Source organism: Stegostoma tigrinum, chromosome 3 (genome assembly GCF_030684315.1).
Source record: "Stegostoma tigrinum isolate sSteTig4 chromosome 3, sSteTig4.hap1, whole genome shotgun sequence".
Classification (NCBI taxonomy): Eukaryota; Metazoa; Chordata; class Chondrichthyes; order Orectolobiformes; family Stegostomatidae; genus Stegostoma; species Stegostoma tigrinum.
The window spans coordinates 105,829,733-105,849,836 of record NC_081356.1 but is presented as its reverse complement, the minus strand read 5'-3'; the positions used below and the strand labels follow the sequence as shown (position 1 = coordinate 105,849,836).

At 42.7% G+C, this 20,104-nt stretch overlaps 1 protein-coding gene across 1 annotated transcript in view; it reads right to left on the bottom strand.

The window, feature by feature from the left end:
• Positions 1-13,954, bottom strand: part of iqgap2 (IQ motif containing GTPase activating protein 2) — a 328,015-nt gene extending 314,061 nt beyond the window's left edge. The window contains exon 1 of the mRNA XM_048527158.2: positions 13,704-13,954. Coding sequence (XP_048383115.1) covers positions 13,704-13,746 — 43 coding nt within the window. The 5' untranslated portion in view covers positions 13,747-13,954. The remainder of the gene's footprint in view (positions 1-13,703) is intronic.
• Positions 13,955-20,104: the final 6,150 nt, after the last annotated feature.

Sequence of the window (20,104 nt, the reverse complement as noted above, 5' to 3'; positions counted from 1 at the left end):
TTGGAACTGCAGCTATCCAAGTAATTGTACAGCTTTCCATCACACTCCAAAGCTGCGCCTTGCACATTATAGACAAGCTTTGCGGAGCCAGGAGGGGTGTTATTCTGTGCGGGATTCCCAGTCTTTGATCTGGCTTTGTGGCAGTATTTAGTCTGACTGGTTCAGTATACTTTCTTAAAAATTGATTAAATCCATCTAATTACAAAGATTCAATGGACAACAAAAGCTCAACCTACAGATGATAATATGGAATACGGTCAAACAAAATGTGAAAAACATCACATTCAACTTGTATTAACTTGGTAAGTCAGTTCCAACTTTAATTGTAAGTTGATCTTTTACTTATGATTCACTAATATCAGCCAGTGCCAATACCTTAATTGAAACAGTCCAATGTCAATTTTTGATTTACATGAAAGAAATCAGTGCCTTAGCTTTCTTAGCTCCACCATTAATGAACAGAGAATACAAAGATTGAGTGGTCATGTGACTTAAATTGGAGTTGCTGGACTCTGGCCCCCAATACAAATTCCCAAACATCTGAATCAATTTCAAAACACAACTGCTCTTGTGTTTCACTGTAGACCATTTCTCAGAACAACTCTAACCAATGATCAATTGTCTGTCTGACCTGAACTGCATCCTCAATGAGCTGGAACTTGGAACTTTTTGTCTGCAGGATCAAGTGAATTAAGAGACATTTTTAAATTGTACACTACGTTCCCAACAGATCTTAACGCTAAGCTTGACAAAAGCAACACAACTCTGCAACTATGGGTATTCTGCAAACAAAGACAACACTGTTTGTGAAAGTCTGTCATTAGGCACGATGCATGTCTTGCAACCAAGCACAGCAAAAAGCCACCAGACAGAAAACAGATACAAACCATCTTCTGTTTTGCTTGCCTCTTATTTGTTTAGCAATCATCTCACTGGAATAGCAGCCTTCTGATTTGCGAGAATCTACCATTGTTCGCGGTGACTAGTCAAAATCCTAGAACTCTTTCCCTAATAGCATTGAGTGTACGTATACCAAATGGACTGCGGCAATTCAAGAAGGGTCATCATCTTCTCAACTAGGGACCGGCAATAAACGCTGGCCCAACCTACAGGAGTTGGAGTATGTATGAGTAAAGAAAAACTACAGCACCCTTAAAGATCACCTGATGTAGCCGAGCAGCTGCTCTCCGGCATGGCAATCTCTGCTAAATTTGATGGTATTGGATCGAGAAACTGCACAATCCTCTGCACTCTCAGTCCAAAGCTAGAGAGCGTAGGTTTAAGGTGACAGGGGAAAGATTTAAAAGGGATTTAAAAAGGCAACCTTTTCAAGCAGAGGGTCATGCATGTATGAAATGAAACTGCCTGGAGAAGTGGTGGAGGTGGGTATACTAACATTTAAAAGACGTCTGGATGGATACAGGAATATGGGCCAAATGCTGGCAAGTGGGACTAGATTAATTTATGATATCTGATCAGCACCGAGTTGAACTGAAGAGTCTGTTTCCATGCTATACATCTCTGTGACTCTTACTCAGACCCTTTGCTCAACTAGCATAGCATTTTGTATCCTCTTGCTGCCTCCGATGGCCTCCCAAACGGACAGACCACAACTATCTCCTAGTTATCAATGTTAATGTCTGGCAGTTCCACCTCTCAGTTGTAGGTGTCCTGATGACTCAAGTGGCCAATTCACAGTCTAGAAGATCTCAGGGTACACAACCTTCATCTGAAGAAGATGGTCAAGCCAACACGCACATGGACATGATGGGTCATCTCAAGGGCAATGCTACACTTCTTGGAAACAATTAACCTTTTGTTCAAAATTTCCTTTCTTCACTAAAGTTCCTAGCTTCTCTCAACTCCAGTACTAGACATCTGCTCATCTCGTCAATGTTTTTAATTATGACGCTGAACATTTAAACGAGGGAGTGGGTGATGATGTGCACTCAGGCCCACTATGTCTTAATTTATGAAAAAATGATAAACAATCAATTTTACTCTTTCTTGCAATGGGAGTTCTATTCCTAAGATAAACATTTTCGTTGTCCAGCCCTAGTTTCCTTCAAAACAGTTGCAGTCCATCTGGTGCAGGCACACTCGCCCTGTTCAGAAGAGCGGTTCAGGATCTGGACCCAGTGCAAGTGAAGAAAAGGCAATATAGTTCCAAGTAAGGTTGGTGTATGGCTTGCCAGGGACTTGCAAGCGATGGTGTTACTATACATCCACCATTTTTGCCTTAGTGGTAGAACTATCTTGTTGAATCATCACATTGAGACAACAAGAGTTGGTGACTTTCATTGTAATATTGTTCACCCACACCGCCGGCATATTGCAAATGCTGCTGTTTTGAGCATTTACCGGTAGGCTTAGAGCTGCAATAGCTACCTGCTGGTTGCTGTTTGCAGAGACAATGACTGGCTGTGTGCTGCTGAACACTTAAAGACTCGATTAATAAGTAGGTTTATTTCATATTACTTTGTAGCTATTAACATTATGTCAAAGATATATGAAGAATCAGGCCCAACTCAAGCAAACAGTGACCAGTATGTATAAACATAGAAAATGAGTAGGAGTAGACCATTCAGCCCTTCAAGCATTCTGTTATTCAATACAATCATGGCTGATCATCTAATTGCTTTCTGTCCAGACACTTTGATCCCTTTAGCCTCAAGAACTATATCTAACTTCTTCTTGAAAATATTCAATGGTTTGGTGTCAATCACATTTTGTGGAAGAGACTTCCACAGGCTCACCACACTCTAGGTGAAGAAATTTCTCCACATCTCAGTCCTAAATGGCTTACTCCACATCCTTAAACTGTGACCCCTGATGCTGTTGCCTTGGTCCTATGTTTACCTTCTCTGGTTCTTTGGTCTCTTTGTTGATGACATTTCTCTTACAACTCTGAAACCAGCCAGGAATTCCGGGAAGTTACATTCAGCCAGAATCTGCAGTCTGAAAAAGGGAGAGTATGGAAAAGTGCTTTTTCCTCAAAGCTCAGAAGGGAGCTGCCCTCTGAACAGCATCACACTCAGAACCAGCCCGCTATCCTATCCCTGCATTTCCCATGGCTCATCCACTTAACCTGCTCAGCTTTGCTGTGTTCTGTGGGAGGGTACCGGAGCAGCCAGAGGAAATCCACGTGGACACAGGGAGAATGTCTGTGTGGAGTTTGCATAGTCGCCCTAGGCTGGAATCAAACACAGCTCCCTGGCAGTGTGAAGCAGCAATACTAGCCACTGAGCCACCATGCTGCTGCCCACCACGCAGATGTTGTAGGAGACCGGGAATCCCTTTTTTGGAGGAGTTCAGGCAGTATAGCCTCAGCAGCTGGAGCTTTTCACACAAGAAGTGAATCAATAGTTTGTTCAACTCCTCCACCGTGAGTTTGAGATCCAGTTTTGCCATTGAAAGGCAGCTTTCAACAAGTGGTCGGCAGTATTCAAATTAGCGTACAACAACATTATGATCACCTAATCTCCCAACAGTTTATTACATTTAGTGATGCTCTCCCCCCGCCCCGTATTCGGTTCCAATGAAGTCATCTCCTTTGCCAGAGGACTTGTTACCTTTCTGAATATGACCCTTCGAGGTCCCAATGTTGAACGGCACTGAGAACTGTCTGAACTGAAAGCGTCTGCTGGCCTTCACTTCAAGCAGCTGTTAGTGCTTTGAGTATCTTTGTAATTCAGAGAGTGCGCTGACTGACACAATCAGACATAGCTCCCTCAAAACAGTAGCCCTGATTTCCATCAGCAGTGGCAAGGATGTTGGCAGGCTGTTTGACAACAGGCTTAATCACAGAGCAACAGAGTCAGTCCTCATCACGTTGCTACAAAAGTACAGATTACAAGCGAACAGAGGCTCATTCATTCCCCTATTTGGTCAGTCATACAAAACTAACTCACCAGCCGACGTTCAGCTAATTCATAAAAGCTCATCAGGTAGAGGCAATGTAAAAACTCATCAATCCACTGTGCCAACAGGAAAGAGTGGGCAGGCATAAACAGATTTTCAGTCTTGCGTGTAAAAAAATGAAGAGCCACAGTAATTAGTGCTGGGGCCCGGACCTGCTTACAATCCAATGAAATAACTCAGATGAAGGGGCCAAATACTAAGTTTGCTGATGATGTAAAGATAGGTTGGAAAGTAAGTTGTGAAGTAGACAATAGAGCAATAGTACAAAAGCATACAGTAGAGTGAAATGAGTGGGCAGAGAGTTGACAGATGTAGTATAAAGTGAGAAAAAGGAAACTTGTGATAAGGAGAAATTTCTTCATCAACAGGGTTGAGTGCCTGTAGAATTCTCTGCCACAGAAAACGGTGGTGGCCAAAACGGTGAATGTTTTCAAGAAGATTTAGATATAGTGTTTGGGGTTAAAGGGATCAAAGGGTATGGGCTGGAAATAGGAACAGGGTACTGAGTAGGATGATCAGCCAAGATTATGCTGAATGGCACAGCAGGCTCAAAATGCCAAATAGCCTACTCCGGCTCCTATTTCTTATGCTTTCTAGGTTTGTCCACTTTGGCAGGAACAAAACCAATACATTTTAATACATTGCAGAATTCAGGGGCAGAGGAGTGTTCTGAGAGAGAAAAAAAATGAAATGCAGGTATTGCGAGTGATTAGGAAGACAAATTGAATGTTGTATATTGTGGGGGAATTTGAATACCAAATTAGGATGTTTCATTACAGACGTATCTAGCGCTGGCAAAGCCACTTCCGAGTAGTGTAAAATTTTAATTCTTTACTTAAGGACAGAAGTAAACGTATTAGTGTCGTACAGCATGGGGGCAGCATGGCAGCTCAGTGGTGAGCACCGCTGCCTCATAGCACAAGGGGCATGGGTTCGACTCCACCCTCGGGCTGTGTGGAGTTTGCACATTCTACCCATGTCTGCGTGAGTCTCCTCCGGCTACTGCAGTTTCCTCCCACAGTCCAAAGATATGCAGGTTAGGTGGATTGGCCATGCTAAATTGCCCACAGTATTCAGGGATGTGCAGATTAGGTGGGTTATAGGGGGATGGGTCTGGGTGGAATGCCCAAGGGTCGATGTGGACTTGTTGGGCCAAAGGGCCTGTTTCCACATTGTGGGAACTCTATGAAGATTCTATGATTCCATGAAGCACGAAAACATACCCTTCGGTCCAAGCCAAACATAATCCCAAACTGAACTTGTCCCACCTGCCTGCTCCTGGCCCCTATCCCTCCAAACCTTTCCTATTCATGTACTTATCCAAACGTCTTTTAAACTTTGTGATTGTACCAACAGCCACTAGTACTTCAGGAAGCCATTCCACACCTGAACTACCCTATGTAAAAAATTTGCCCCTCACCTGTGTGTCCCCTAGTTTTGAAACTCCCTCATCCTCAGGAAAAGACAACTACCATTAAGTCTATCTATACCTCTCATTGTTTTATGAATTTCTATAAAGGTCGCCTCTCTACCTCCTACTCTCCAGCAAAAACAGTCCCAGCCTATTTTTTATAACTCCAACTTTCCATTCCTGGCCACATCCTGGTAAATCTCTTCTGAACCCTCTCCAGCTTAATAATATCCTTCCTATAACTGGGTAAACAGAACTGGACATGGTATTTTAGAAGATGGCTCACCTGTTTGATGCAATTCAGATGAGGCTCACTTGACTGATGCCTGGAACTGGGTGGTGGTGGGGGTGGAAGGGTCCCACAGGGAAAAGTTTGACAGGCTACACCACAATCCATTGCAATTTAGAACCATAAGAGCTGATCTTATTAAAACGAAATTCTGAGGAGACCTGACAAGGAGGGCACTGAAATGATGTTTCACTTGTGGGACAGACTAGAACGAGGCAGCACATGCTCAAATTCGTAAAGAACTGAGGAGTTCTTTTTCCTGTCTTGAATGGTCATGTGATTTGGGTGTTCTATTCCACAGAGAGTAGTGGAGCTAAGAACTGAGAATACTTTTAACACAAAATTAAATAGATTCTTGACTAACAAGCTTATAACAGGTATACAGGAATGTACGGTTGTGGCTAATACCAGGTCAGTCATGACTATATTGAAGAGCAGCACATGTTCAATTGGCTGTTAGGCCTACGCCTACTTCACATTCAGATGTGAGTACGTACTTATGGCCAAGCATCAACCTGCTATTTATCTGGTTACGTTTCAGTATCTGTTATATACGGAATGGTTCTAAAAGAGCTAATGCTGAAGGTGACATTAAGCTCCACCCAAACTGATATCATAAGGACAGAGATGGGGAAGTCAGAACAGCTATGGATCTTAAGGAAGACAGGTCAATCATCCAGGTCTCCTCAATTTTTGTAATATATTTGTTTATTGCACCAAAGTAAGTTGTACTTGATATCATGCAATTAACTATGTCTTAACAAGAGCCCCTTTTCACTTGATCATGTTACCACATGAGACAAGGCAGGCCCTATCAATTTCAGTTTGTAAAAGGCAGCAATTCTACCTTACCACGGTGGTCTGAAAATATTTTAGCTACACTGCACGATAATATTGACAGCAGCTCAGGGGCAAATGGAATTCAATTCCGAAAAAAAAAACGCATGCATGAGGTTGCAAGTGTTAGTACAAGTATGAGAGTGATTGGTGATAAATTTTCAATGGACAAATAAAGCAAGGGAGTTAATATTAAACATGAACCTAGGAAGTACACAAGGATCTTGGTGTGCAAGTCCACAGATCCTTGAAGGCTGAAGGATAGTGAAATAAAGTGGTTAAGAAGGTTTATAGGATAATGCCTTTATTGTCAAGACATTGAGTACAGATGCAAGGAGGGTATGGTTTGAAGGTAAAGCATGAGGGGTGTAAAGGGATTTGAGGGGGGGGGGGGTGGAAACTTTTCACCCAGAGAATTGACAGTATATAGAACTCTGCCTAAAAAGCTGTTAGAGGTGGGAAGCGTCAAAACACTGAGACGAATACTTGAAATGCCACAGCACACAAGGCTATGGGCTAAGTGCCAGAAAAATGGTATTAGAATTGATAGTTTTGACAGCACTGGAAGAGGTCCTTTGGTCCATTGCACCAGTCATCAACCTATGTCCATTACAACAGTGTCCAACTGAACTACAGCAGAAAATTCCTAAGTAAGCTGTGTAGTGCAGATATTTGAAACTCAAAATTTCACGTACAACGTACAGAAAGTGATTTAAAAATACTGTATACAAATGACAAAATTAAAACATTAGTCTAATCATTTGAGATCTTCAATTATCAACACAAATATGCTGGAGTCTGAACGGTGTAAAAACATTTGACTAAAATAAAGTTCATATTCAGTTCTGTTAATTGGATCAAACATTTCCTTCCACCATACTGAGTTTAGCTAGAACTGAAGGTTTTCAGAAGTGTCATTAAAACATCAGTTGTTAAGGGCATGATTTGTTCCTTCAGTCACACCACAATCTGATGCACAACACAATATTTCAAATGCCACTGAACTGCACCTTCACTGTAATTAGTTGTCTTAATCATTAGCTCGCTAGTTCATGCTTCACTCAAAAATGAAGACTGAGGTTTCAATGTACTAACGTCAATCACCATACTCAGATTCCTACGAATTCATTCATCAGAACTTGAAGCTTAGAACTTTCCTGTGTTCAATACAATGGTTTCTCTACCTCACCTTCCTTCCTACACCCGCATCCTTACCTCTGCTGTGCCCCTTGGGTTTATTCAAACCTGCCTCCTATTGCTCACGTGCACACTGTCCCTTACTCACATCAAAAAAAATGGCTAGTTTTCAGATGAGTTCTTATAACATCCAGCTATGCCTTACTGCCATCTTGCTCAACTCCTCCAGTGTTTTAAATTATTATACTACTTACCTGATATCTTGGATTGAATAGCACAAGTTTCCTCCCAATTAAACACTGCAAAAACTAAAGTAGTTGTTTCTGGTCCCTGCTCGAAACTCCATCTCCCGAGCTACAAACTTCATTCTTCTCCCAAGAGACACCTCATTCATGACACTGGTGTTCTATTTGACACAAAAGTAAGTTTCCAAACACCAATTCATGCCCTCATTAAGATCATTTATTTTCCCTTCTTTAATGTAACCTGACTTCACCCCTGTCTCAACTCATCTGCTGTGAAAAGTCTCATTCATTCCTCTGTTACTCCACTCTTGAAATATTCATTGCAGTCCTGGCTGGTCTCCCATATTTTCCTCTCCATGAACTCTGCTGCCTGCATCTTAACTCAAACTTGATTCCAATTATCTTTCACCCCTGTGCTCACTGATCTATACTGTCAAGCAACACCTTGCTCTGAAAATTCTTGACCTTCCTCCGAAATCTTTCCAATGCCTCATTCCTATCACCAGGTAAATTACTGTAACCTTGTCTACCATTCCCTCTGAAATATTTATGCTCATCGAATTCTGGCGGAGTCTCCCTGATTTATTTTTTAAATTGCGTCATGCGATGTGGACATTATTGTCTGTGATAGCATTTATTGCCTGTCCCTAGTTGCCTTTGAGGTTGTGGTGGTGAGCTACATTTCAAACTATTGCAGTTCACCCGCTGTGGGTTAACTCAGAATGTCATTAGAGGGCAAATACCAGGATTTTCACCCATCACAGTGAAGGAACAGCAATATTTGCAAGTCAGGATGGTGAGTGACTTGGAAGAGAACTTGAAACTGGAAGTTCCCACTTATCTGTTGCCCTTGTCTTTCTAGATGGAAGTGGTAATGGGTTTGGAAGGAGCTGTCGGAGCACCTTTGTTGAATTTCTGCAGTGCATCTTGTAGATAGTACAAACTGCTGCTACTGTGCATCAGTGGTGGAGGGAGTGGATGCCTGCTGTGGATGTAGTCCCAATCAAGTAGCTGCTTTGTCCTGGATGGTGTCAAGCTTCTTCACTGTTGTTGGGGTGCACTCATCCAGGCAAGTAGGGAGTATTCCATCACACTCCTGACTTGTGCCTTGTAGATGGTAGACAGGGTTTGAGAATCGAGGGGTGAGTTACTCTCCTGAGTACTCCTAGCCTCTGGTCTGCTGTTCTAGCCACTGCATTTGTGTGATGAATCCAGTTGAGTTTCTGGTCAATTATAACCCTCAGGCTCTTGAGTGGGGGATTCAGTGATGGTAACACCATTGAATGTTAAGGGCGGTAGTTAGATTGTCTCTTATTGGTGATGATCATAGGGTAGCATGTGTGTGGTGCAAATGCTTTTTGCCACTTGTCAGCCCAAGCCTGGATATTGTCCAGATCTTGTTGCATTTGGACAAGTCCTGCTTCAGTATCTGAGTCATTGCGAATGGTGCTGGGCATTATTCAATCATCAGAGAACATCCCCACTTCTGATCTTACGTTAGAGGGAAGGCTATTGATGAAGCATCTGAAGATGGTTAGGCCTAATAAACTGCCTTAAGGAATTTCTGCAGCGATATCTTGGAACTGAGATGACTGACCTCTAACAATCACAATCATCTTCCTGTGTGTCATATATGACTCTAACCACTGAAGAGTTTGTCCCTAGATTCCCACCAATTTCAGCTTTGCCAGGGCTCCTTGACACCAGTCTGTTGAATGCAGCCTTGATGCCAAGGGCTGTCACTCTGACCTCACATAGATGCTTTATTCCAGATTTTTATTGAATTCAAATTTCACCATCTGCAATGGTAGGATTCAAATCTAGGTCCCAGGATTAATAACAATGATACCACTAGGCCATCTCCTTTAAATGCTACATCTTCATGGTGATATCTTCAGCTCTTCAGGACCTCAGTTCTCATATTTCCTCCCCTTATCTCTACATCTTGACATCACAGAAAATACTTCTTAAAATCTACATCTTTGACCAAACCTTTAGTCATCTGATCTAACTTACCTTTAGATGATTTGGTGTCATATTTTGTTTTGTGATGAGGACACAATGATGTGAGTGATCATTGATAATTCCCCTAACGGCGAAAGCCAATAGTCTGAGGGCATGGTTCAAATCCCAAGATGGCAGCAAGAACAATTTATGTTCAATTAATAAAACTGACTTTGATATCTAGCCTCAGTAATAATGACTGTGAAACTAACAGCAATTGCTGTAAAGATGCACCTGGTTCAATGACCTTTAGAGAAGGATCAGGTCATACGTACCTGGTCTGGCCTACATGTGAGGTCTGTAACAGTCTAACTGACTGAAATGTGCAAGCAAGCCATTCAGTTCAAGGTCAACTCAAGATGGGCAACATATGCTGGCTTTGCCATCAACACCCACATCCCATGAAAAATTAAAAGAACTGCTGCTGCGGGGCAGCAGTTCTTTTAATTATGTTGTGACAGGCCACTATTCCTTCAATGAGTAGAAATTATAAACAGTAGTGAGAAATTATCTGAGAAAGTCTAATTACTATTTAAATGATATGGAATCAAAGAAACATGATCCCAACAGTACCAACTTGTACCTATTAAAATAGGTCATCAAAACATAGCTCTCCCTATAATTCAATAACTGAAGTCCGCAAATCATTAACAAAATTGTTCATCTCCATGACAGGAACTGACATGAAGACAGTGTTTAAAAGAAACTCAAACTTCTAAGATGATAGACAAATAAAATTAAAAATACATATGTTTTACAAACAATAACATGCTTTTGATATATCCTGTTTAAGAATTTCACACCACAGGCAAAATGGAGGATTGACGCGTTCTGACATCAGCAGGCTAAAATCCAGGCCTGAAGTTCAAAGTTTGCAAAGTTTATGTTTTACCTGCTTAAACCAATAATGTTTAGGTGGGTAGTAGAGATAAAGTGTGGAGCTGGATGAACACAGCAGGCCAAGCAGCATCTCAGGAGCACAAAAGCTGATGTTTCGGGCCTAGACCCTTCATCAGAGAGGGGGAATGGGGAAAAGGGTTTGAAATAAATACGGTGAGGGGGGGAGGCGGACCGAAGACGGATAGAGGAGAAGATAGGTGGAGAGGAGACAGACACGTTAAAGAGGCAGGGATGGAGCCAGTAGAGGTGAGTGTAGGTGGGGAGGTAGGGAGGAGATAGGTCAGTCAGGGGAGGATGGACAGGTCAAGGGGGCAGGATGAGGCTAGTAGGTAGGAAATGGAGGTGCGGCTTGAGGTGGGAGGAGGGGATACGTGAGAGGAAGAACAGGTTAGGGAGGCAGGGATGAGCTGGGCTGGTTTTGGGATGCGGCGGTGGGGGGGGGGGGGGGAGATTTTGAAGCTTGTGAAATCCACATTGATACCAATGGGCTGCAGGGTTCCCAGGCAGAATATGAGTTGCTGTTCCTGCAACCTTCAGGTGGCATCGTTGTGGTGCTGCAGGAGGCCCAGGATGGACACGTCGTCTCAGGAATGGGAGGGGGAGTTGAAATGGTTTGCGACTGGGAGGTGCAGTTGTTTAGTGTTAACCATGCATAGGTGTTCTGCAAAGCGGTCCCCAAGCCTTCTATTGGTTTCCCCAATGTAGAGGAGGCCACAACGGGTACAGCGGATGCAGTATACCACATTGGCAGATATGCAGGTGAACATCTGCTTGATGTGGAAAGTCTTCTTGGTGCCCGTGATGGGGGTGAAGTGGGAGGTATGGGGGCAGGTGTAGTAGTTCCTGAGGGTGCAGGGAAAAGTGCCGGGTGTGGTGGCGCTGGAGTGGAGTGTGGAGCGGACAAGGGAGTCCCAGAGAGAGTGGTCCCTCCGGAAAGCAGACAAGGGTGGAGATGGAAAGATGTCTTTGGTGGTGGGATCGGATTGTAGATGGCGGAAGTGTCGGAGGATGATGTGTTGGATCCAAAGGTTGGTGGGGTAGTACGTGAGGATTAGGGGGATTCTCTTTTGGCGGTTATTGCAGGGGCAGAGTATGAGGGATGAGTTGCAGGAAATGCAGGAGACTCATTCGAGGGTATTCTCGACCAGTGTGGTTGGTGGGGGGGGGGGTCGGGGGAGGCGTGGTCCTTGAGAAACGAGGACATCTGAGATGTATGGGAGTGGAATACCTCATCCTGGGAGCAGATGCGGCAGAGGCAAAGGAATTGGGAATAGGGTATGGAATTTTTGCAAGAAGGTGGGTGGGAGCTGGTGTATTCTAGGTAGCTGTGGGAGTCGGTGGGCTTGAAATAGATGGGTGGGCAGCTCAAGAGGTCTATGTTCTTATTGAACCCTAAATACATAGAGACCAGCATATTATTTTGCTACATGCTTTTAACCATAAGAAATGTATAGGGCATTTATTGAATTATCATTCTGTGAAATTGTGGCTAATCCAGACAGCTGTTCTTAATAGCAATAGTCCTATTTTCCTAGATTTTTTTTCATTTACACAATTTTACTCTGATTTGAATGCATGCAACAAGTGACCATCCAACATTGAGATATTCAAAGTCTCTCAATCATGTGAATGAAGAAATTTCGCATCTCAATAATAAATAGCTGACTCCCTTATAACAACACTTGGGCCAGAATCCTCTGTGCTTCTCAAACCCACAGGTTTTGAAACAGTTGTCAGGTTCCAACCCCATCCACCATGCCCACTGTTTGCTGTGAAATCTTACAAGAGATGACCAGTTTACAGGCCATCTCCACATTCACCACCTAATCAAGGACAGCAGACACAAACATAACAAAAATCCAAAGAGAGCATTCTCCCAGCTTGTACCCTGTGTAGTCTACACACTGTAATTACCTTCTCTTTCATTTAAAAAAAAACATTTAAATCAAGCTACTCAAATCAGAAAACAAATCTCCCAATCCCAGATGCTGCATCCATTTGGGCGGGGGAGGGGAAAAATCCTGCCCCCAGGTATGAAAACTAAATCTGTACACAGTATTCCACGTGTGGTGTCACCATTAATTGTAGGAAAGTTTCTTGCATGTTCTGACAGGAGAAAACAGTAACAAGGGTGACATTTCGACACTTTTCCTATCACCAGACAAAATTGAGAGAATGAAAGCTTCAAAACATGCAAATTAGTTAACAGGTGGTTCAAAGTCATTTCTTCTTTGGTTTGTCACCACCCCACCCTATTAAAAAAGGGAGAAGCTGGGTCAGTTTCAAGTCGGTAACAGTTTGTGCACATCTTCATAACAGTTAAAGATTACTGAAAAATTAAAGGATGAAGATATGTTCGGAATACAGAAGCTACCATGTGTTCAAAGTACACTGTAAGAAGGTATCCGCGCCCTTGCTGAGTGAGTCCCCTGTAATCCCCAACTGCACACAGGAGGAACCTTCAATTCGCCACCAGGTCTCGCCTCTGATAAAATCCCAATGTGGGCGCACTCTCTCCTGCAGTGTTCGAAGTTTGCAAATGCCAGAAGAAGTTTAAAATTGCAATTGGAAAAAAAATGTAAAACAAAATCTTTAGGGGAAGAGGGAATACGTTTCAGATTCAACGACGCAAAGATGCGAGACGCACAAAAAAAGTAATTTCGAGAGGAAACCGGAAATCTGAAGACACGTCCCCTTGCGAAGCTGCACACACGAAAAAACTTAAGATATGTAAAAGAAGCGTTTTCTGTATTCCAGACACCAAGCCCGATTAGATTAATGCCCCAGAATTGGAATGACCCTTTCAGGGCAGGGGAGGAGGCTTCAAATGTCATTTGCATCTTTGTATCGATTTCTGTGGCAAAAGTTGTTGCAGCTTGCCCGGGAGTCGCGTGTTGTGGATATAAAGTAGCACGGGGCTGCACAGTGCCATTCTCAAAACCTGGAACAGGGTACTCACATCCATAGCGGGGTCTGTGCAAAGTCAGGTTCTCCTCGTACATCCTCGTCTCACTGCGCTCACTCCGGATTGTGTATACACACGTCCCGCACTGACTCGCAGCCGCTCTACCCCTCTCTTTCTCCTCCCCTACACTCAGCTTCCTTCACCGTCCCGTTATACCGTGGGGAGCAGCGCCTCTCCCCGGCCACTGTTGGCTTACACAGCCCATTACACCCTGCAGGACTAGACGCTTTTCGTGACTGGGGTTTCAGGCCCAAGGGAAACCGTGTTTAAGAGGCTCCCCCGTCAAGCAACGCGGCAATTCAATCCTATAGGATCTCCACTCTCACAGTACGGGATGACTTGCTTCACGCATTAAGATCGGAAGTGGGAATATTCACAGATGGTTGCACAGTGTTTTGTTACATTGTTAGTCAGACTATGAAGCAGTCAGTGGTGTATGCATGCCCCAAGAGCGGGCACCATGCAGGGTTAGGCTGATCTGGGCGAGTAATATATGTATCACAGAATTATCAGGCTATAGCCAACTCCATCGATATCTCCTCATTCATTGGAAATACCATCAGTAAATTTCCTCACCTTCAAAATCCTGGAGGTGACCATTGTCCAGTAAGGTAACTGGACGAGTGATTATAAATACTGCAGCAGCAATAGCAAGCTGAAGGCTGGGTAATGTGCAGTGAACAACTCAACATTTGACTCCTCAAAAACCTTCCATCGACTTCAAGCCTCAAGTTCAGAGTGTGATGGAATATTCTCTGGCCCATGCTAGCCTGGATGAGCACAGCTTCAAGAACACTAATGATGCTTGACACTCCTTCCATCACCAACTCATTAATGAACAACTTAAGGAAGCCATTGACATTTCCACCACGTTATTATATCATGGTGATCCAGACATACTGCCATTATCTGAACCTATATAGATTGAATTGATAAAATTGCGCGTTGTGTTTTACCACAAGTACTGTTGCATTGGCCCTCTAGTCCTGGCGACAGAGTTAACATTTCAAGTCCCATGATTTCATTGGTACTGTACAGGGCTGGAAAATTTATTTGTGTTGAATGGTATTTATGTTGACGGCAAAGTGGGAACTGGATCAAGTAGAACAGTTGGTGAAGGTGCACAAAGCAAAAGACAAAGGAGTGCTAACGGTAGCAATGGAGTAATCTTTACCTCATTGTGCCAGTCAGTTACCTGTTTACATCTGGAATGGGCAAGTAGCTGACCAGCACTATTCAAATTAGATCCAGGCCTTCAACAAAGAAACCCGCATCAGATTGCCATACATTCCAACTGGTTTCCTGTTGGAAGTTACAATCAACACTCTTTATCTTTACCATTGCAATGTTTCCATTTCTCAAAGCCCTACACATGGTATAGTGTTTGACAATATTAATAAGATGGACCTTTGGTGGACTTCTTCATTCAGTTAGAAATATTCAGTCATTTTCCTCAAATGTTATGCATACCTAAAAATAAACACAGATTCTTTCTGTATTGAACGTGCTCTGAGTACAATACATGCTCACAATCCTGGATGCTCAAAAAGTGATACTTTGTAAGTGATACTTTGTACGTGCTATTAATTTGCTAGTATTAAAAAAAATCTAAATTGCAAAAAGACATTCATGCACATGTAATTTTCACCTGAATTTTATTCTCTCGTCTTGTTAAGATTTCAGTGATAGCACTGATTTTTATTCATGATTTATACTAACAGAGGTACGTAAAGTCTCAAAACAGAACTTGGAACTGTGAAAATTAATCAATGATTAATGATGGATATATAACTCAGGAGTTTAAAAGATTGTTGATCTTTTGGAGATGATTCAGTGAAAATCAATAGGAATGATTTCAGGATCGAAGACTTCCATTTATATAGAAAGACTTGATGAACTGAAATTGCTCTCATAGGAGAAAAGGTGTAATTACAATCAAGATTTTTAAAATGATGAGTGGCATAAGTGATGGGTGTTTTTGCTGTTTGCGAATTTTTTTTTAAAATGATTTCCCCAGCATCAACAATTATTGGACAAGACTACATTTGCGGCAGATGCAGCAACAAAGCACCCCATCTGCATTGTACTTGATACCTCTTACTACTCGTTCAGTTATCACATGGATCCCTATAGTGTGGAAACAGGTCTTTTGGCCCAAAGAGTCCACATTAACCCTCAGAGCATTCCACACAGGCCCATCCCCCTAATCTATACATCCCTGAACACTAAGGGAAATCCACCTAGCCTGCAGATCTTTGGACTGTGGGAGGAAACCCATGCAAACACAGGGAGAATGTGCAAACTCCACACAGACAGTCACCCAAGGGTAGAACTGAACCCAAGTCCCTGGTGCTGTGAGGCAGCAGTACTAACCACAGAGCCACCATGCCACGCCATAGTACTCATTATCTCACAGCTATTGTTTATTTCCTTTTGGCGAACAAGTCACGAATTTGTGTGTCTGGGCGGAATCTTCCCAGCCCCAAAATGACCTGGTCCCTGGTGAGGATGTCAGGAAAATCAGTGAGAACCATCTTGACATCAAGACCAGAAGTGCTATTTTACAACCAAATGTTAGATGGTCAAATCCTGCTTGTGAACAGCTAGAGGCATATTTCAATGGATTATAGCTCATTACTACCATTACTACTACCTAATCTTACCTCATCAATATTCTGTTTCCCATTCTTCCATCCACTGAGTAGAAACATGTTGCCAAGAATTCCCAACATGAATGTCAGAGCAGTTATTTAGTGACTCCAGCCAGCAACTTGCTCCTCCATACCTCCATCTTGGACAGCAGTCACCAACATCTCAGAGCACACCCCCTGGACAGCAACGGCATGCATCCCACATCCACAAATATTGGTACCTTCACCAGCCAGCCTCATCACATCATCATGGCACAATTCCCGTCCACTTAGAGTATGCTTCTGCATTTCACTGCTGAATTTTAGAGCGCACTGACCCCTTTCATCAGAATGTTGCTGCAAGGAAACTCTGAATCCAGGGACAGAAACCAAGATCATGATATGGCCCAGGACTCAGGGTTCCCTGGTCTCCTCTCTTAGTAGTCACTCTCTTTGTGCTACCTTGATGATCACAGTATCCCTACTTTGCCCCCTCAGCCAGAGCCTTAAGGGCTCAGACCACTTCTGTCTTGCATCTTTGTTTAGTGCAGACAAAAAATAAGCTTGTTATGATTGTCAGCAGTGATCAGTCAAAAGGATCAATCAACATGTTGCTGTACTGCACATTGTTACAGAAATCTCACAGATGCGCCATACACCAGCTACGCATGTGCCAGACAGTCTGCATGTGCATCCACTGAGTGGCCAGATCACAAAGTCTAAGGGAGCAGTCCTCAATCAGGACAAAGGAGACACTCCTCAGGCAGAGCCTCCCAGCCCAGTAAGTCAAGGGCAGAGTCTGATGTCAGCCCAGGGACTGGAGCACAGTCAGATGACCACTCGGGGTGGTCAGGGTTTATGTCCATAACTCTCCAGTCTGGAAACTGGATCATGGCCAGGAAGTGTCATAGGAAGGCAATCGGTCTGGGATCCAGTCATTCACTATTCGAACTGTCCCAATAAGTCGTTTAAGGGAATAGACCAAAGTTAGTAATTAATAACTTTTTTTCCCCCACATTATTAATTTTAGAAACTTCCCCTGCACCAAAGTTGAACTGGCTGGCCTGTAGTTGCTGGGCTTATTTTTTTCAAACAAGGTACAACATTTGCAATTCTCCCGTCTGAAAACCCAGTGGGGACAAGCCACAGCACATGGACTGCAGCGATTCAAGAGGCAGCTCACCACCGCCTTCTCAAGGGCAGCTAGGGACGAACAATAAATGCTGACCAGCCAGCAACACCCACATCCCACAAATGAATAAAAAAAGCTTTTCCAGTTACTCATTCGTCTGCTTTATCCCATTTCTACACTTACTTAAGTGTGCTACAATGACTAACATGGAAAGGACTACTTTTGAGGATATGCTTGCTAATTTCCTAGACAAATCTCTAAATGCTGACTGTAGGATCGCATCCTTCCTGTGCTTACCTTGCTGGCACTAGTGTGAAGCATGACTGCCAGTTATTCATCCATCCCATCTGACTGTTTCGTAACCATTCAGTGATATCCTTGACAATGGCTCCAAGGAGGCAACACATCATCCTGGATTCACATCTGTGACCACAGAAAAACTTGTCTATTCCTCTAAATGTAAATCGTTCTCTCACTGTTGTTTTTCCAGTCTTTTGTGTGTTTTATTTATCTAAACCACAAATGGCAATATGTTCTTCACTCACACTGCAGCCCCAAACAAGCCATCAGTCTTGTTGGTATTCAGAACTGAATGTTGTGTGGAGAGTAAGATTCTCTCAGGGGATTCCTGCACTATGTGCCATTTTACAAAATGTACAAATTTGGAGCAGAAGAAGGCCACTTTGCCTCTCAAGCTTGCTCCACCACTTAATAGATAATCTTTTTGAATTTTGAAATCTGCGTTCCCAATATCTTCAATAACTTTGACTCCCTTACCTAACAAGAATCTGCCTTAAAAATAAGGCGCCTTAAAAATAACCCATTACCTTCTGAGGCAAAGTTCCAAAGTCACACTATGTTAACAGAGAAAAAAAATCTTCTCACCTGTTGTTTTTCCTGCTGCAGTGCAGACCTCCGACGTCCGTGCAGTGGCTTCCAGAACTAGAAGTTAATGCATTGGCACATATGAAACCTCTGAGATGCTCCTGAAAGGTCCACGCACAGCTTAGAGGGAATGGTGCCCCAGAGGGATCGGTGTTCACACCGTTGCTCTTTTTGATATGTGTTAAATGCCTGGATACATAAGGCAACATTCAAAGTTTCAAACTGACAACAAAACGTGAAAAGGTGTAAGCAATTCAGAGGATGGAAACAGACTTCAGGAGGATATAGACTGGTGAAGTTCTGACGAAGAGTCGCCAGGCTCGAAACTTTAACTCTGCTTTCTTCCCACTGATGCTGCCAGATGTGCTGAGCTTCTCCAGCAATTTCCATTTTTGTTATAGACTGGAGAAATTGGCAGACCCATGGTAGATTAAATTTAATGTAAAGAAGTGTGAAGCATTTATTTTAGCAAGAAGTATGAAGAGAGGCAAAATAAGTAAACATTGCAAGTATAGAGATTGTGCAGGAACAGGTAGCCCTGAGGATATAGATATTCAATTCTTTCAAAGTGACAGGACATGTTGACAATGCCATTAATGAAGTATACTATATCCTTGGCTTAAAAAAACAGAGGCATGGAGTACAATACCAAGCAATAACTAACACGTTAGACACTAGCTGGAATATTGCACTCAGTTATGGGCACTTTAGAAAGGATGCAAAAGAAAGTTACTAGATGGAGCCGGTTCAATTCAGGCAGACTAGAGAAACTGTAGTTGTTTGCATCAGTGAAGAAATTTAATAAAGGTATGCAAAAACCATAAAGTGTTTTGGTAAAGTAAATATGGAAAAGCTGATTTTTAAAATTTTTATCAATGAAGAGATAGTAAGAACTGCCGATGCTGCAGTCAGAGATAGCACAGTGTGGAACTGGATAAACACAGCAGGCCAGGCAGCATCAGAGGAGCAGGAAAGCTGACATTTCGGCTCAGGACCAGGAAAATCTTTTTTCAATAGCAGAAGGGTCAGTAACCAAGAAACAATGATTCCTGTTAATTAGCAGAAGAAGCAAAGGCAACATGAGACAAGAAAACACGGTAAGGAGTTTTCATGACATGGACGAAAGCTTTGCCTGAAAAAGTGTTGGAAGCATATTCAACAGAAACCTGCAAATGGAAATTGGATAAATGCAATAAGTAAAGGAAAAACAACAATTGTGTTTAGTGGAAAAGGCAGGGGTATTGGACTTAACTGAAGTACTACTTCAAAGAATCAGTACAGACTCAATGGGCCAAATGTCCTTTCTGAGCTGTATGTTCTGTAATTCCATGATCTTTACCAAGGGTCTTACTGGTTTTCAGGCTTCTTCAGCCCACATTGAAACAGAGCCATATTGAAAAGAAAAATTGCTCACTTGTGAGGAGCTCACAAATCTCAGCTTCAGAGGTGAAAGTAATTAATCACCATGATATTTGGCTTGAGGAAGGAAAAACAAACCTTGTTTTCTGTTTCTGATTACAATTCAATTTAGTTTGTGGCAAAGAAGTGAGCATACAAGCCAACAGCAGGGAACAGGATTAGACTGAGTAGTCATGTTCCCCTAATCAAATATCAACAATGCGTGTGATACACCACACAACGCCAACAATTAGCAAAACCAATTTAGGAGAGAAATGAGAAAATGGGAATGAAAAACAAAATTAATAATACACAAAAATATGTGTCATTTGAAATGCTGCAATTATTGG